The sequence below is a fragment of the Cebidichthys violaceus genome, unplaced genomic scaffold (genome assembly GCF_023349555.1).
Source record: "Cebidichthys violaceus isolate CVI_PGR_0920_01 unplaced genomic scaffold, fCebVio1.0.p SCAF_16, whole genome shotgun sequence".
Classification (NCBI taxonomy): Eukaryota; Metazoa; Chordata; class Actinopteri; order Perciformes; family Stichaeidae; genus Cebidichthys; species Cebidichthys violaceus.
In genome coordinates this window covers 5,757,797-5,775,875 of record NW_027176329.1, presented here as the reverse complement: position 1 = coordinate 5,775,875, position 18,079 = coordinate 5,757,797, and the positions used below count along the sequence as shown (strand labels likewise).

The 18,079-nt window shown below is 40.7% G+C and overlaps 1 protein-coding gene across 1 annotated transcript in view; it reads left to right on the top strand.

The window, feature by feature from the left end:
- The window catches only part of LOC137872958 (uncharacterized), a 41,959-nt gene extending 26,287 nt beyond the window's left edge, over positions 1 to 15,672 (top strand). The window contains exons 25-48 of the mRNA XM_068711498.1: positions 272 to 422; positions 1,037 to 1,107; positions 1,430 to 1,534; positions 2,622 to 2,863; positions 3,021 to 3,201; positions 3,427 to 3,621; positions 4,168 to 4,318; positions 4,609 to 4,724; positions 6,144 to 6,290; positions 6,718 to 6,868; positions 6,976 to 7,148; positions 7,805 to 7,940; positions 8,346 to 8,465; positions 9,100 to 9,137; positions 9,248 to 9,365; positions 9,578 to 9,690; positions 10,555 to 10,729; positions 11,527 to 11,804; positions 11,889 to 12,048; positions 12,199 to 12,350; positions 13,636 to 13,750; positions 13,840 to 14,088; positions 14,505 to 14,634; positions 15,117 to 15,672. Of these exons, the coding sequence (XP_068567599.1) occupies positions 272 to 422; positions 1,037 to 1,107; positions 1,430 to 1,534; positions 2,622 to 2,863; positions 3,021 to 3,201; positions 3,427 to 3,621; positions 4,168 to 4,318; positions 4,609 to 4,724; positions 6,144 to 6,290; positions 6,718 to 6,868; positions 6,976 to 7,148; positions 7,805 to 7,940; positions 8,346 to 8,465; positions 9,100 to 9,137; positions 9,248 to 9,365; positions 9,578 to 9,690; positions 10,555 to 10,729; positions 11,527 to 11,804; positions 11,889 to 12,048; positions 12,199 to 12,350; positions 13,636 to 13,750; positions 13,840 to 14,088; positions 14,505 to 14,634; positions 15,117 to 15,348 (3,699 nt within the window). The 3' untranslated portion in view covers positions 15,349 to 15,672. The remainder of the gene's footprint in view (positions 1 to 271; positions 423 to 1,036; positions 1,108 to 1,429; positions 1,535 to 2,621; positions 2,864 to 3,020; positions 3,202 to 3,426; positions 3,622 to 4,167; positions 4,319 to 4,608; positions 4,725 to 6,143; positions 6,291 to 6,717; positions 6,869 to 6,975; positions 7,149 to 7,804; positions 7,941 to 8,345; positions 8,466 to 9,099; positions 9,138 to 9,247; positions 9,366 to 9,577; positions 9,691 to 10,554; positions 10,730 to 11,526; positions 11,805 to 11,888; positions 12,049 to 12,198; positions 12,351 to 13,635; positions 13,751 to 13,839; positions 14,089 to 14,504; positions 14,635 to 15,116) is intronic.
- The last annotated feature ends 2,407 nt before the right edge of the window (positions 15,673 to 18,079 follow it).

Below are 18,079 nucleotides of genomic sequence, written 5' to 3'. Positions count from 1 at the left end.
GGATGTAGAAGAAAGGTTTTGTACAGTGGTCCACAGTACAAAAACTGGCAACCATTCTGCTAAATGTCGCTGAAGAACTACATTGCAACATGTTTCCTGTGTGTTTTATATTATGAAACCTTGCCAAGTCTATGTGGTAAGTATTTTATAAAGGCGATAAGCTGTGACAGGCTGTGACTTTAGAACATTTAAGAGTCGTTGTTCAATAACTTTCACATCTGATCCTGCACATCCTCACATTGTTTCTCTGCCGGGTTTTATATCTTGACAGAAAATCGAGACGCCTCGGCTGTGCCCCATGTGCCAGACGCCGCATCAGTTGTCAGACATGGTTGAAAATAAAAACATTGAGGGCATGTTGGACTTCTTCTGTAGCAACAGATGCATGCTGGTACACAACGCTCAGTCCTCCACTGTGCCAGGTAAACACACTCTCTCTTACAAATCTCTAGCTCTTCCCTCCCACTTCCACTCTCTCCACTGCCTTTTATTTGTTGCTTAGGTACTTTTTCACAGAATTACTATATAGAATTATTATACTGTAGAATAATCAGAAACACGGGTGAAATACACTCTGGTTCAGGGGAAAAAACACCAGGGGCAGACTTTACCATTAGGCAAAGTAGGCAACCTAGGCCTTACGGGCCCCAACTGAAAGGACCCCAGAGGGCAATAAATTAAATTACATTAAAAAATTTTTTTAATTATGTTACTATTGTAACTCATTGCACACCCAAAATTATTAATTCTGTCCCTGAATAAAGCACCCAGTTCAGGGTTACTCCTGATTAGAAACATTGGTGAAATACACTTAGCGGTCGTATTAGTCGCTTGCTTTGACATACAGTAATTGTCGCGGTTCTAAAGTAGAGCATAGATGTCAGTAGAGGAGGTATTTTACTGGTGGTAACGTTACTAGTGTCATAAGTAAACACACCCAAGTTGTGGATTACTCGTGGTCACACCGGTGAAATAAACTCTGGTTGGATTCTGCTTCCAGTTGGCCATTTGACACATTTTGAACATGTCTTTATAGAAAGAAACAGCCCATCACCCGGAGAGAATGACGTTAAAGAGGTGAAGCCATCTCTACCACATTTGGACTGTGTGAGTATTATGTGGAATAATGGCCTCTGTAATAACGCTAAGACACTAAAATCAAGGCACGACTTTAAGTCACAGCATGTACAAGGTTTCAACAATTTTTGCATTGATGTGTGATGTACAATATAGCAATGATTTTATTGCCTATGAGTAATATCACTATAAAGTTGAACTACAGCAAACTATTCCCCCTCTAAGTGGGTTGCAGCGTGCACACTTAAGAAAGTAGATAACTTGAATTAAAGGCCAGTTAGAATCATCACATTTCAGACTTGTAAATGTTGCACAGCTAATGTGTCTCTCTCTCTGTTCGCTCCTCATCAAGATAAAAGAAGAGCCCATTGACGAGGAGTACAACCAGAATCTCTCATCCTCCATTTCCACAGAAGACATCAAAGATGAGCCGAAGGCAGGAGAGGATGTGGTGAAGGTAGCTACTTCGTAGGAGACTACGAGACTACTAACAAGCAAGCATAAAGCATGTATTTTATGTATTCATCACTATGAGATAGATGTGTGAATAATGTTCATTACATTAAAAGCCCAGCAATGAATATGTTACTTACAGTAGTAAGTAAAAGTATATTCGCAAAATGTACTTCAAGTATCAAAAGTAAAAAATACTCATAATGTTGTTTGTTACATATATATTGACTTATTTATGCATTAGCAGCAAAACATATATGTATTTCCATATTTAACTTAAATCAACTAATTTAAAATGTTTTAGAAATGTGTGTCTGTCTTGAAATTATTTAGAATAACAAGTTACAATATTACAATAATGAAAAAGCTGATTTCAGAAAATAAGTTGATTTACATTGAAAACAGGTTGAAATATTCCTAACTCCCTTTTTATTTAAAATAAAACTTTGAGGACTTTTTCACTGAACAAACACCGTGTTTTAGAAGTGTATATGCAAAGTCACTTGTAACTACAGTTGTCAGATATTTGTGGTAGATCAATAAGTAAGTAATATTTCTAAGCACAGCACTTGAAGTAAATGTAGTTTCTTGTCATTAGTGAGTAAGATGATCGTTGCATGATTTCCACTGTTCAAGGATAGAATCCTGTTCATGCCCCTCCACCTTCATCAATGATTGACTTAACAGTGGTATGAATAGAAGGGCTGCCCCTCTCATTTTGGTCTTAGTCGACTTATATTTTTTTTGTCGATTAGTTGTTTTTTTAATGCTGTTTTTATGCTGAATGACTTATTTCCAAGAAACTGATGAGCACGTCTGTGGTAAACTCAGGATGTAAAGTGGTGCTTTTGCGTGGATTCTTCGTGGAGAAACTCAGTTTTACAGAACTCGGTTCATCCACAAAATCATATGAATGTTGGTCGACTAAGAATTTCTTTGGTCGAGGAATTGTGATATTGCGATATTGCTGATACTGATGAGGATGCCGGTAAAAGAGACACGCGAGCAGACATTTAGAAATCTGATGTACAGTAACTTGTTGACAGCTCCGCCATCACTGTGCGTCATCTCACTGCTCTGTTTTGTGACAGGAGGACTTGAAGATCGACTCAGTGTTCTCCATGACGGGAGACTCGTCTACGTCCACGTCTCCAGCGCCCGCTATCGCCCACCTGGATTTGCTTGCGTCGTGCTCCAACTGCAAACGGGTCCTGAGGGACGGAGAGACCGTTTACCAGAGGAAGGGCCACGCGGACATCTTCTGCTCCACTCCATGCCTTTTGAAATTTTACCAAATGCAGCCAGTTAAGAAGACCTGCTACTTCTGCCTTCAGTGAGTCACCCCGTGGTTTGATCTATTTGCTGATGAATGTCGTCTTTATTGAACTGATTTTGAATATCCTTCAGCTAAACTCATCTCAGCTGTGTCTACACATTTTTTTCTGTGTCAAAGATTGCGTCTTTTGAACTGATCTCGTGCTTCCTCTCAGGGGGATCACGCAGCCTCAGGACGTCATCCAGGCCCCGGTGGACAACGAGGGGACGATGAAGGACTTCTGCAGCCAGACCTGCCTGTCCTCCTCCAACTACAAGAGAAACATGTCCACCAAAATACCCCTCGTGCCAGTCCCGTCGCAGTCACAATGCAGCATGTGCAGCAGATATTGCATTGTAAGAGATCAAATTATTTTTAATGTTTCTGTGTTGTATTAATGAAGAACACTGCCTGCTAGAAGAATGATATCTAAACTATGAACGGTGTGTCTTTTAAAATTCCTACTGTTTTCTGGTAATGGCCACGTTCTGATTATAGGAAACAAATGTTTTTCTCAATCCTAAGTTTTTCTACATGAATTGACATGAGTGTGAATCCTCCTCCTGTTCATCCACCCGCAGAGCAAACACGAGGTCATACAGCAGGATGTCGTCACCAAGATCTGCAGCGACCCCTGTTTTCTCCGCTTCTGCACCATGAACAACGTGTCCATCTGTGAGAACTGTCGCTCCTGCTGCAGCGCGCCTCTCGTGCTCAAGATGGACGAAGGCAGCAAAAAATTCTGCAATGCAGACTGTCTGGTCCAGTTCAAACAGGTAAAAACATTTCAAAACGCCTATCAAATGTCAAAAGTATTATTTTTTTTAAGACAATTTTATAAAGGATATAAAGAACAAATTTCTAGTTTATTTTTATGAGAATTCAACTGAATTTTTCAAAAACATCTCATTACATTTTTAAATGTTCTGATATACATAATACAAAATCACCATAAAATATAAAAAAAATATGAAACCACCCTCCCCTTTCCCAACCCTCTGGTCACTCATCCCACCCCGTAGTTCCACCCAGCAGGGTACCACTGACTATAATAATGAGGAGGGAAATAAGAAACACAAAAGTGCATTAAAAAACACAGAAACAATGTTCTTTAAGTAAAAGGCAGGGATAAGATAGGATGAAATAAAAATGTTCTTTAAGGTCTACACTCTGAAAAAAAAGAAAAGATGCTTTGACATCAAAAGTGAAATAAATCAAAAAGGGGAAATCTCCACTGCTCTCTTAAGATGCCTCTACAAGTCGCTCTAGAGTTTGTGAATTGACTTAATATTTTCTCTGTGCTGTTTTTAATTTCTTTGCAGAAAATCAAAACACTGCAGCCGTGTGCCATGTGCCGCACTTCCCAATTAATGTCATATATGTTTGAAAACAAAAACAATGAGGACGCCGTGGAGCTCTTCTGCACCAGCAGCTGTGTGATGGCATCCAAGATCCAGGCCGTCAACGCGTCAGGTACTGGACTTTAGCTTTGACAACACAGCTGCTCTTTGTCTTTCTCTCTTTGTCTTTAATATTCATTCCAGCCCTCAATGAATCAGGTGACAATGTCATTTCTGCTAATGTGCTGTTGAACAACTTCAGATGTCAAGGGAGCTAAAAGTTTAGTGCAGTGGAGTTACTCGACAGAATTGATCTACTCTCATGAAACCTCACAGCGTTGTTGATGTTGTTCATTACATACACGTGATATCAGTAATTGCTTCTACCCTAATTTCTTTCATGACTTCTCTTTTTCTCCTCAGGTGCTCTATTGGATTGTGACCTATGTGGTAAGACTACATTGCCAGCCTGCCACCTCGCCATGTCCAATGCCTCCATCAAAAACTTTTGCACTCTAACTTGTGCCATGTCTTTTAAGGTAAATATAACCCACAACATATACAATGTTCAGAACTCTTAATCCTAGCTCGGGTTTTCCGCAGCATTTAGAGGATATACAACCAACCTTACTGTATCCTCTGTGCCTTCTCTCCCGAAGTAACGGCTCTGAAAACTTTGGGAGAAGAAGGGCTGGATACATCAGAGAATCTCTGTTAGTTAGGGTGGAGATGTTTTGTAGCATTTTCTGCTAAAAGGAATGTACTGCTGGACAGTCCCATACTCTTAATACATGAAAGGGCCCAATGTGCAATCTACAGCAGTTCCTTTTGAGACAATGCCACACACAGTCTCACCAATGATCTGAACGTGTATTAATCCACAGAGACCAATAAAATGTACTGTTGCATACTCCGGTTTCAGTAACATTCAGCCAAAACTACAGTGCTCCACTGTTGCATTCTTAGAAAGACTTTAAGGAATGAAATTACAGATTTGTGGTCTGTTTTTAAAGGCTAAATGTCTTCAGTAATGAGCAATTAGTTTGGCCTGAAAGGCACAGCGAGGGTAAGGAAGTCTGAGAGTAATGAGAGACGGACGAACACTGTGAACACATTTTAGAACATTACCCTTCCTTTAGTTAGTTTAAATGAATTCTGTGGAGCTCACCTCAGATGATGAGTGGTATTTCTTAGTGCAAAGGAGAAATAAATACCCAAATAAGAAAAAAAGTGGGAATAGATGATAGACACTACACTTTTTTTTTTTAACAAATCACTGCTGCTTAGATTAGATTAAAGCATATACGATATTATCAGTACGATATTATACATTACTTAAGTCACGATACACTCTTATTGCGATTTTAAACATTTTGCAGAGTATGCTGAGCATTGCACAACATGTATTGCGATTTATTACCTTTTCTCTGCTCCAAAGTTTTTCAGTCTGTTAATCTCACTTCAATCATTTTATAGCAGCCAAATGCAAAGCAGATAGACTGAGCAATGCAACATCTATGTTATGACCAGCTTCCTGCCAGTCCCGCTGACTTTACCCATGAAGCACTCCTCACCATCCAGTGGGCTGAAAAAGCAATTGTTACCAAAATGTAAATATAAATTTGCAATAATAATAGTTAATGTAATGAAAGATCGATACCTGGGGTCAATATTGTCTAGCAAAATTTCGCAATACTATGATTTATGGATTCTTACCCGACCCCTGAGATTCATGCTAGTCAGCTGTGGTCGGCTCCAGCCACCACCCTACAACGCTTTCAGGGGAAGTACCAACTAAAGTGCTGATGTAGCTTTTTCCTCTGTGCAAAGACCTTCATTGTTACCCAAAAACGATTTAAAAGTGTATAAAGGAGCCATGTTGTTGCATTGGATTAGATACTACATACCACATTTATATTACACAAGTTTGAAACCGTTTGTACGTTTTTGTGCCACAGGAGAACCACAAAGACATGAACGCATCCACAAACTCAACAGGAGCCGCTGACCAAAGCCAATGTGACTTCCTTAAACCACCTGAGAAGCTGACATGCGTCCAGTGTCAGCGCTTTATTAAAGCTACGCTCAAAGTCATCCAGAAAAAGGTGTGTGGGGTCAGTTTATTTTATTTTTTATGAAAGCTTTGTAACATTTGAAGTGGCAGGTTTGAGAACTAGCTGGGAACTTCTGTGTCTTTTGTTTTGTTAAGCTTTCTTCAACCATTATTGTGGAAGTACCTTTGAGTGATTTGTGTAAATCCCAGTTGAGCCAGTGGATTGAATCTCATGTTTTGTACAGTTTTTTTATTATGAGAGTGTTGACCTGCCTTTATAGCTGTAAACCTCTGTATAAACTTTGATATCTTAAAATCAGTCATGTACACTATGACATTCGTGTGTTTATTAAAATACACTCTCTGTGTGTGTGTGTGTGTGTGTGTGTGTGTGTGTGTGTGTGTGTGTGTGTGTGTGTGTGTGTGTGTGTGTGTGTGTCTGTGTGTGTGTGTGTGTGCGTGTGTGTGTGCGTGCACAGGGCAAAATTTATTTTGTGTGTAGCCTGGCCTGTTCTCAAGATTTTAAAACGGCCAACAACATCACCGGCAAGTGTGAATATTGCAAATATGAAAGGATCATCAGAGACATCAAGAAGGTCGACGGCAAATACTGCTACTTCTGCAGTGACGGTAAGAGGACCCACCGGGCCGCGTAGCCTACATCTGTTTTGTAATATTCAGACATAGAGCAACGACAAAGACGCGTGAATCCCCGACCCTCCTTTCTCTCCTCCCAGGCTGCAAGATGCTCTTTCGACACGAGCTGGAAAAGCAGTGGGGGGAACACTGTGGCTCGTGTGCTTACTGCTTCTCCATCTCCAAGACGCTGGTGACGGCAAAGTATGAAGGCACCGACAAGAAGTTCTGCTCGGAAGACTGCAGCGCAAATTACAGTATGCTCCTCTGCCACGTAAGTAGTGCTGTGAGTTCAGCCGAAGCACAAATTTCCTGCCAGTTTGTGGACAATTTTCCTTTTCTGTGTTGTTCTTTGTACGTTCCATGTTTTTATTAGCTCAGGTTACGTGATGTAGTGTTCAGATTAGATCATGTCAATCATGCTGTCTCTCAAGGATTGTTTTAATGATCAAATTGTGTTTTGGGTTCACCTCCATTATATTGCCCATCACAAAGCATTTTATGCACTCTCTCCAAACCACTGGGTCAGCTGGTGTCCTTCATATGGTGCTGAAACAATCAGTTGATCGGCAGAACCTTTTTTGGGAACTATTTAGATAATTGATTAATCTTTGAGGTCGTTTTTTAAACCAAAAAACACAAAGCTATATTATACATCTTCCAGGGAAATATTTGCCTTCTCGGATGGACTACTGAATATCTTTGAGCTTTAGCCACTTTGGGCTCTGAGAAAGTAAAATATACCAAGTAATTAATTTAGACGATAATCAGCAGATAAAAAGACAATTAAAATAATTGTTAGTTGCAACCAACCTGCATATATGCAAGCCTCAAATCTGAAGTTGTTGGATCCTAAATAAGATCCTACAATTGGTGATAGCAATGAGTTCCTCTTTACTGACGACACATTTCCTCTTTGCACTCTCTCAGGTTGCACAGTGTGACACCTGCGGTCGCAATGGTAAACTGAGTCAGAGTCTTCCAATGCTGGGAGAGGTCAAACACTTCTGTGACCGGAGATGTCTCCTCCATTTCTGCAATAAAAAGGTCCAGATGGTCAACACTGGTATGTATTGTTCGTGCCATTTGATGTTTTGCTTGTGTGCTCACAACCCTGTTTATGTCTGATTATTTAATGAGAAACTTGACACATCATAGAACATTAGGCATCTTGTTGTCTTATCCAGTACCAAAACATTCCATTTTATTCCATTTTTTTCCTGTGCTGCTTATTTACACATCCAGCAGTTACAGTTATGGATGTAAGTCCAATATTCTCTCTCTTTTAGCTCTGTTTTAGGTGTCCACCAGCTTCTGAGGGAAATATTTGTCTCTCTTGCTGCTAAATGCTCCACTATGTTCTCTGTGTCTGTCTGAGCTGCTAGTGTGCAGTAACCCAAGTAGACCCAAGTGTAAGATGTTGTGAGATCGATCACTAACTGGTGACTCCTTCTTTGTCTCCTTCCTGCAGTCTCTTCACCTCCTAGATCTTCAGGGACAGTTGAGTCCTCTCCCGTCATCGCTAACGTCATCTCACTTGCTAGCACTTTGGCTATACAGCCCAGTGCCTCTGCCAGCTCTACACAGACATGTATGCACTTACTGGAGAAAAGTTATTGATTGTGGGATATTAAGATGCTTCATATACTTTGCCTGCATCCACGCTCATTTGTTTGTGTTTTTAAAATGGTGTTTTAAGAACCAAAACAATAGCATTTTAGCACGGATTTAAGAAAGAATCTCCGTCCGCGCTAACGCGCCTGAAAACGCACGTCACATGACCGCTCATGTGCACTGGGCATACACGTGCCAGTATACAGGAAGCGGATTGAACAGAAAGAACAACGTGGTGAAAAGTTTGCCCAGAGATTTTTTCACTTGGATTGACGACGAGGTGGAACTGTTAGGCCTGTCATCCGTTATCCGTGTTGACCACAGGTTTTTGTTTCTTTTCTGGAAAAAGGTCACGTGATAGGAGCGTGGCGAATCAGGGAAGGACACGTCGTGACTGCGAGCGTACAAAGTCATCATATCCATCCTTCCAGACGAAAACACAATCCTGAAGTTTTGAAACCCTAGTTAGGGTTTATAAAACGTAGTATTAGTGTAATTCTATTAGTAGAGTAGTGAGGACAAAAGTGGCAAAAGTTTAGCATTTTAAAAAGAAACCATAGTGTGGAAGTAGTCTTTGTCTTTCTGACTTGAGTTCTGTCATTTCTCCACAGTCTCTGTTCCTGACATTCAAACAAAGGTCGTTGGGCATGTAAGTTTCACTCCAAAAACATAGTCCTCCCCACGGTTATCATCCTTCTGTTGGCTTTATTAAAACCAACTCCTGTCCTCCTAAGCACATATTGTGATCGTTATTTACAGGCCAGTGTTCAGACCGTCCCCAGGGAGCTGAAGAACAAATCCATGCTCTGCACACCGTTGGTCCACAACAAAGGAGTCTCCTGTACGGCACAGACTGTCGACTCAGAGTCACAGACGGGTAAGAATCACGACCAGCATTTCTAAATGCTCAGCCAAATTGAGCTTTTTTGCGAAGCGGTGAAATTCTCCAGGTGCACCTTGTGACCTCGTGCCAAATATCAACTAATCAGTGTCCATCATGGTAAAATATACAAATGTGCAGATGTACACGTGTACCCTCTTTCCTGAATTAAGAGCTGTGATTTTGTTTCCTTTTTCTGTTGTGTGAAGACAACTTTGTACCTAAAGTCATCGTCCTGCCGGTCCCGGTGCCGATGTACGTTCCTCTGCCTATGAACATGTACAGCCAGTACACACCGATGCCCCTGTGCCTGCCCTTACCGGTATGGAAAAACACCTCTCGCCGACCTTGATCACATACAAATATCAGCAAGTTGCTCTGCAAGAGAAACATTCTCATTCTTTAAATTTAGTTATAGTTCAGGTTCTGCCAAAATTGTCAAGAAAATGACTTGAATCTGATGCTTCCCTAGAACAAAATGATTTCTATCATTCAAATGCTCTTAATTGGTTCCGATTTCCCCTAACAGAAAAAGAGCCTCGCTGTTCTCTGCTTCTGTGTCCGTTCTTTAAAGGGACAGCGTGTGTGGGATTTGGTGACATCTAGCAGTGTGGTTCGCTCACGCCTCCCTCCCCAAGACTGTGGTAACGTGAGCCTCCAAGTGCAAAACCGTGGTAACGCCGTTCGCCTCGCTTTAGAGGCCATCCATGCCATAATAACACAAAATAAGAATGACCAACAGGAGTCAGACGGCGGCTGGCAGTACCACGGTTTTGCACTCTGCGGCTCAGGTTACAGTTGCTTCACAAGCGTGTCAGAGAACTGCGGTGGCCTTTAATTAAGTAACGTAAAAATACTAAAGGCTCTCTCTAGTGTTGTTTTTAGTGTTTGGTTTGTCCGTTCTGGGCTACTCCCTATGTAGATATGAAGGGCTCATTCTAAGAAAACACAATGACTGTTTTTCAGGTGATTAAACACTAATGAAAACATAGTTATGAATATTTATTTTCTGTTAAACACCAACATCAGGTGACATAAAACCTGATGTATCTCCTTATATCCCCTTGACTGTAGGATGAGATTTGTACTGTATAAGCAAATATTAAATGTCCCGAAAATAACTGCATGTTGGTCTGGTTGTTGTTGTTTTACACACTCTGTCTTCCCCAAACTGTCCCTGCCACAGCTGCCCGTGTTTCTTCCCAACCCGACTGTGAAGTCAGCGAAGGAGGAGATCCAGCCGGACCTGCTGGAGGGAGAGCTCGGTTTCAGGTCTGAGATGAAGGAAGATGAGAGGAAGGAGAGCGAGGACAGAGTGGTGACAGGAAATGGACAAAGACAAGAAATCCACGCTCCATCGGGTAAGACGTGATGAACATGAAAGGAAGTGATTGGACTGTATAAATGAACAAGCTCTTTATTTAATCCTTATGTGTGTCATACAAGAGTTACAACAGGTTTTAGATTTTTAAAAAAAAACGTTTTATATGTTTTATCTGATTTATTTAGAAGGGACCAACATTTTATATTTTATAACACATTTAGCTTCGAGCTCATTTTTGTCTTCAGGCCACCATTACAAACGTACACACATTAACATATAATGCTAAATATACAGGAAGACCATATGAATGTTTGCATCGCATTATTACATATTATAAGAATGTATCTGTTCAAATAGTGTGAACTTCATCTACACCTACGTACAGGATGTTTCCCAACTTGTTCACGGTTTCTAGTTTGAAGCATCTCTGTGAGAGAGGACTGGGGGAGGTGGTGCCTGCTCCTACCCTTCTTCTCCCACTAAATATCGCTTCGTTTTTGTAACATAATGTTGCTGCCGTTTTGGCCAGGGCTTCCTTGAAATTTAGATATACATCCCAAGACACCATAAAATACTATGAAATACTATTAAAAAAAATAATGTATTTCTACAAAACAGTCTAGAGTTATAAAGAGCAATACAGGTAAGAGGGAAAACATGGATTTTGAGGTGAACTTTCCCTTTTAATATAATGGCCAAAAATGTTGTAAATGTCACAATTTTCAAAATAACAAATCAGCCCCCTCTCTGGTTCGATGTTAAAACAAAAACATACAAACTCTTTTGGCTCCTGTATCTCATATCTAACTATATATACTGTATCTTTATTTCCAGACCACAGCAGTAACTGTGGCGATGACTTGGATTCAGATCATCAGGCCACTTTCAACACTCAGGACCACTCTTCCTCTGACGCCAGCTTTGGGTCGCTCAGCCGACCACACAGCCACCAAAAAACACCTCCAGCTTCCCCTCCTCCTCCTCCTCCTCCTCCTCCTCCTCCTCCTCCTCCTCCTCTGGAGATGAGAGGGGATCCCCAGAGCTCACCGGGCCCCGAGCCGGCCCCTCCGCCATCACAACAAACTGCGGGGAAAGTCCACAACAAGAACAAGGTAACAAACCACCCGGGGGAATGAGTTTAGAAGCCGTGGTGTCAACCTTCTGTGGTGTCATCTCGTCTGTCCTCTTCATCAAAGGGTCGTAAACTGCAGCAGTCAGACAGAGCGGCTACAGAGGAGACTTGTCAAAGAGAAGAGGTCATTTCTAGGAAGCACCCGAAACTGAAGAGTCAATGTGGAATTGACTCCTGGAAGAGGTGGATTCAGTGGAGGGAAACACAAACCAACCTCGTTTCTTGTATGTTTTTTTCTGCTATTCTTCCTTCTTTTTAATGCAATTTTATTTTCAGTCATTTATGTGTATGTTTTTACTGGAACAAAGCTGAACAAATGCAGGTTCAAACGTTGAATGTTGAACCCTTTTCTCCCGACTCGTTCCTTCTGTTAGCTCCAGCTCTGATGTTAAACGAGGATGTTCTTCGCTGCTCTGCGAGTGAGCTGAGCGACAGCCTCTGTTGTTTCATCACTGAAGTGAAGCGACCCGATGGAGAGCCCTACTCCCCCGACAGCCTGTTCTACCTCTGTCTCAGCATTCAACAGGCAAGACGAGCAACACTGTACTCTCTCACACACACACATTTACAGTACAAGTAGCTATGACTGGCTGTGTCTCTCCCACACCAGACATCTGTCTTTACATGTGAATATTTGCCTCTAGGTCTTTTTGGTTTATGTTCTTTTTTATGTTTGTTTTATTAAATATGAAATATGACTCTTACACTGTGTACTGGCTGATAAAACCCAATGGGCATTTGTAAGATTTTATAAACAGACTTGAGAGATTTATTCTACTTCATTAGAAAGTTTATAGATATGCAAAAACTGAGACAGTTTGTTAACCAGGTCGTTTGTAAATTATCTACATTGTTCATGTATCTTTTACAAAATTGTGTTAGAGGTTAAATAATTATCATGTCCCTCAATTCATAATACACAATTTACAAACATTTCCCAGTAAAACTATCTTTTTCTTAAAATTATAATTGCAACCGTTTTTCTTTATTCTTCATGACATTTTTACGATTGGGCATAAACAGTATATTTTGTGCTTATGCGATATAATTATTGGGACAAATAATAATTTCCTTAAATCCAAGAGTCATTGTATTGAACAAGGGACTGATTTGAGTCGCAGCTGTACAGCACCAGCGCCCTCTGCAGGAAACGTTCACACAGCATTCATGCCCCCTTTAATGACCGCAGGAACTTTCCCCAGTGATGAGGAACCTCATCCTGGTCTGGGGGAAGAGTACCTTCTGAAAGTGCAGGAACTTTGAGGGTGGGGTTTGCAGGGATGACCGTCGCTGATTGGCCAAAACACACACAGCGCCGCTGCTTCAGCTTGTGCATAGCTTCGTTCATAAAACACGGATGTACTCTAGTATCGCTTTAGGACGAGGGGAGAGCGTTTCTCTTTGTTTGATAACATTCAAAGTACGGTTAATCTTTTCTGTCAGCCAAAAGACAAAAAGCAAAAGAGAGAGTCAGCGCTCCGGTGTTATTTCCTGACTGTTTCATGGCGTGTAACGTTCTAAAGCACAAATAAATAACTATAAAAACACTCTCATTTTCCTCCTCTGCATTTCATTCATATCAGTAAATATGCAGCAGTAAACGTTCGCAGTGAGGCAAAACAAAATGGGCTGCAGGAACCTTTTTTTAGTTCCTTGAAAAGTATCCTCCTGGAACTTTTTGGTGTAGCTTTTCATTCTCTTCTTCTGGTTTCTGCAAACTGCAGAGGATAAACCTTCACAAACCAGTGTATACGGTCACACAGTTTGTTGTTGTTGTTGTGTCTGAGTGTTATTTCGTCGTTCCTCCTCAGTACCTGTTTGATAACGGCCGTCAGGAGAACATCTTCAGTGATCTGACCTACAGCAAGTTCGCCACAAAGTTCACCAAGATCCTGAAGAGTTTCAATCCCTCTGTGGCAGCCGGCGGTGAGTCCTCGTGTCTTTTCTACTGTTTTTGCCTCCGATCGTCTCGGATCAAGCAGGTTCCCAACAGGTCCCTCGCCCTCTCTCTTCAGGTTATATCCACTCCCGTGTGGAGGAGGAGTTTCTGTGGGACTGCAAACAGCTGGGGGCATACTCTCCCATTGTCCTCCTCAACACTCTGCTCTTCTTCTGCTGCAAGTACTTTGGCTTCACCACGGTGGAGCAGCACCGCCAGCTGTCCTTCGCCCACGTCATGCGCTGCACCAAAACCAACCCGAACAACACCAAGACCACCTTCCTGCGCTTCTACCCGCCACTATCCATAAACGAAGCAGAGACAGGTACATTTAGTTTTTCTAAAAGCAGTTTGCATGTAGAAAATGCACGCCACAATATCCCTGAAACAGACGTCTCTTTGAGCCCTCCTTCATGGCATATTGAAGTTACTGGTCATGAAGCGGTCTCACTTTAATACTGATGCCTCTGAATGAGGTAAATGATTTAAACAAGACCATCATAGAGAAGATTGTCTATTTCTTTTAGTTATTCTTAATGCAGACTGTCACCCTGCTGCAGTCAAATGAGAGCTTTTCTAAAGGGAGTCTGGTGCTCAGAAACACTGCCACTTCAATCGGACTGCCGAAATCAACACAAAATGAAGTAATACAAATAAGCAATGTGTGAAAGCCTTGGTCACATGCACATTGTGTTGCTGTATTGCACTTACAGAAGTTGTGTGTGTGTGTGTTTTTGTCAGATGCAGACGGAGTTCCTGCTAAGAAGCGTAAGAGAGACGAGGGTGAAGAGGCTTTCCTGGAGATGATGGAGAACACGGAGAACCCTCTCCGCTGTCCGGTCAGACTCTACGAGTTCTACCTCTCCAAGTGGTTCGTAGCTTTATTTTCTTTGCATTTTAGTTCAGTCGTGTTTTTCACTTTTCATCTACGTTATTACTTTTCCTCTCCTCCCTCCTGCTGATAGGATGATAGGATTTAAGATATTTCTGGGATTTTGAGGCCTAATAACATTTTTACTTTGGACTTGCAGATTGTGCCGATGTTTGATGTTCAAACCTGTGATAACTGGTTTTATAATAACCTTTCACATACACATAGTCATTTTAATTATTGTTTATATAAAAAGTACTGATCATTTGAGGATTTTCTATGTGAACAATCCTTTTTGTGTCAGTTGTTTCGTACATTTAATGGTCTCAAAAAATACATAAAATGCAAGTCTCTTTAAAAAATAAGCAGCTCTTCTCTTCCATTGTCTTCATGCTTTTTGAAACGGCTCCTGATCTTTACCAGCTGTCCGTCTAAACTCATCCACCGTCTTTTATTTTGTGATTTTCTGTCCTTCCATCCAGCTCGGAGTCGGAGAGGCAGCGCGCCGACTTGTTCTACCTTCAGCCGGATCGCCGCTGCGTTCCCAACAGCCCCCTGTGGTTCTCCCCCACCGCTCTGGACGACGGCACCATGGAGGCCATGCTCCTACGAATCCTGGCCGTCCGAGAGCTGCAGGGGCAAGATGGAGGAGCTGTGGACCGGCAGACGTCCGGTGACACGCTGTTCATACCTGAGGAGCAGGATTCGGAATGATGAAGGACCTTTTTTTCATCTTTTTTTTTTGAGAACTGTTTAATTTGTCCATTTAAAGATGTATACAATCTAAAGAGAACTCGATAAGAACAAAGCTGCGTAGTTCTTAAACGGGACAAATTGACAATAAATTCTGGTTAAATTAAACAGAACTTGAGCAGCCCTCCTTTATAAGGACGTTTTAAGTGGCTCCACCACATTGTTTACAACCCTGAAATTCTGAGCCAGATACTGACAGTTACTGTTTTTCAAGTTTTTGGTTCATCTCAGTTGAATGTTGATGCTCGAGATTTTGTTATTTTTATTTTCAATAAATGAAAATTTTGGAAAGTTATTGTTGTTTTACCTTTTTATTATTATGCATATCTAAAAAAATTAAGAAAAAAAGACCTAGAAAGATTACCATTGTTCTGCCTGTTTTATACACCCACTAAATGCTCTAAAGTCGCAAACAAATGGAAAACACAGAGGTTTATGGGTAAAAAAAGTTCAATGCATTTTTAAAGGTGACTCGAGCTTTTGTAGCACAAATTAAGAAGAACAAAATCTGGTTAATTCTGCACAAACTGTACGATAATGGTTGAACACATTCAAGAAGAATTGTAATGTTTGCATTTATTTGTTCAATCATTTGCTGTATTAAGAATGACATCGCTCCACATTCTGCATCCTGTACTGAGCTTGTTTAACGAACAAGACTTCAGACGCACTTTAAATGTCTAGTTTGTGCCGGTTTGTCACAAATATGTCTGTGAGGCACACCGCAGCATGATGGAACCAACACTTCAGTTCCCCGATCCTCACACAGTCCTCTCCATCAGGATACTCCTCATTGTCTCCTTTCTTTCCAGTTGTTGTCCAAAACTCCAAACTGAGATGTTGGGAACAGAGAAAACTGGTTCAATGAAACTAGTAACTTTTATATTGGAAATTGGCAGCATTTGATTTCACAACAGTCAAACCTCGTGTCCAGTGGTGAGTCCCATAACCATCACATGTTTATTCTTTTTTAAGTTTTTCTAATCCTCTCTGCTGTCTGTCTGAACCAGACTTCCTCCTCGATATTTACATTCACGTCTGCTCTCTTCCCAGCTTGACTTATTGGTGGAAAAATAATAGCAGCCTTCTTCACACTCTGGAAGTGAGTCATCATGTGAAGACATCACATCAAACACACTTTAATCATCAGAGGATGCAAACATGTAAGAACTCCATCACTTGCGTATTTTTACTTGAGGTTCTGCGCACTTTTTTTTCACACCGTGTTGCATCATTTTACTTCACAGCATTTCTTTGCTATGAAAGATGTTGAAGTTACACTACATTAAATATTGCTCTCATCTGGATGGTCTCTTAGTTGAGAACATGAACAGAGAATCAAACTCTTTCACGGTCAGTTGAGTCGAAACAGAATTTACATGTTTTTGTAAGTTCATTAAAACAAAGCAAAAGGAAAGTATAGATTGTACAGCAGCAGTCCGTTTATTATTATAATTATTTATATTATTATTATAATTTAAGACAATCATTCCAAGATTAACTCTGTAATGTTTATTGATATGGAGAGCTCCAGGTAAAAAATAGGATTGCAAAATAAAAAGATAAAATGTGACATTTGTTGCAGGTTTTACATTAGCAGCTCTGATGAAGGAAAAAACATCAAATGAGAAAAATGTATCAAACGAGCAGAATGTCAGATTCACTGTTTTTCAAGCGTTCAAGAATAAAACCTCAGCTTAAGTCACCTAAAACTTAAAACTGTAAATGTTCCATTTAGGTTAGAAATTAAAATGCACCAAAAGAAATAACAATGGAACAACAGTTATGATATATACTGTATATACAGTATATACACATACTGTCATTTCGACTTCAGTTCATTTATGGAGCATTATTTTTAGGGAGTCTGCACTAACGCATATACTGCATGATTACTCAAGTCATCACAGACAAACTTCACTCAGCCTACGAAGATCCACAGCAGGAAGAAGGAGACTAACAGGAAACATGGAGCTGGACACACACAACAGATGACTAAACAAAAGACACGTGTGGCTCTTCTTCATGGTCAGTTCCTTGTTTCCCTTCGACCGTGACTTCTTCTCTGAACTACCTGACCCTGTCGCCACATCCTCTCTTCACTGGAAAAACAAGAAAAATGAACCATGTATTTGCAATAAGGTGTGATCAACTCAGTCGAAAACAAATGTTTCCTCTGTGTTCAGTTTACTTCAGCATGTCACCGACGGCTTCTGATGCTGCTCTTAAGTTCGTTCACACACATTTTTAAGGATGTATTTTTGAAAGTTTTAAGCAAGTTCAAAAATTTAAATTTTCCCTTTTGCATCTCAAATTTAATAATTTATATTTGTGGTAAAGTTACCGTATATATGTTTTTAAAAGCCCAGCTTTGGCCTTTAAATGATCTTTTAACCTTCCACACAGAATGTATGCTCCTAACATTACTGTATATTTAAAAAATTAAGTTTTTGTTTTTGTCCTTTTTAATACAGTTTTTTTGGACCAAGCACTCACAGAAAGCTCTGTATGGTTGAAGAATACAGGTTTCTGTTCTGACAAAAAGATCGTCGTAAAATGTGTTTTTTATTTTACCTACCAGGAAGCTCTGAGGATGCCTGAGTGCTCAAGATCCTGACTTCAGAATCAGGCGGTGAGGAAGTGGTCCCAAAACACAAAACATTCCGTTGAATGAGCTGCAGATATGCGTGCT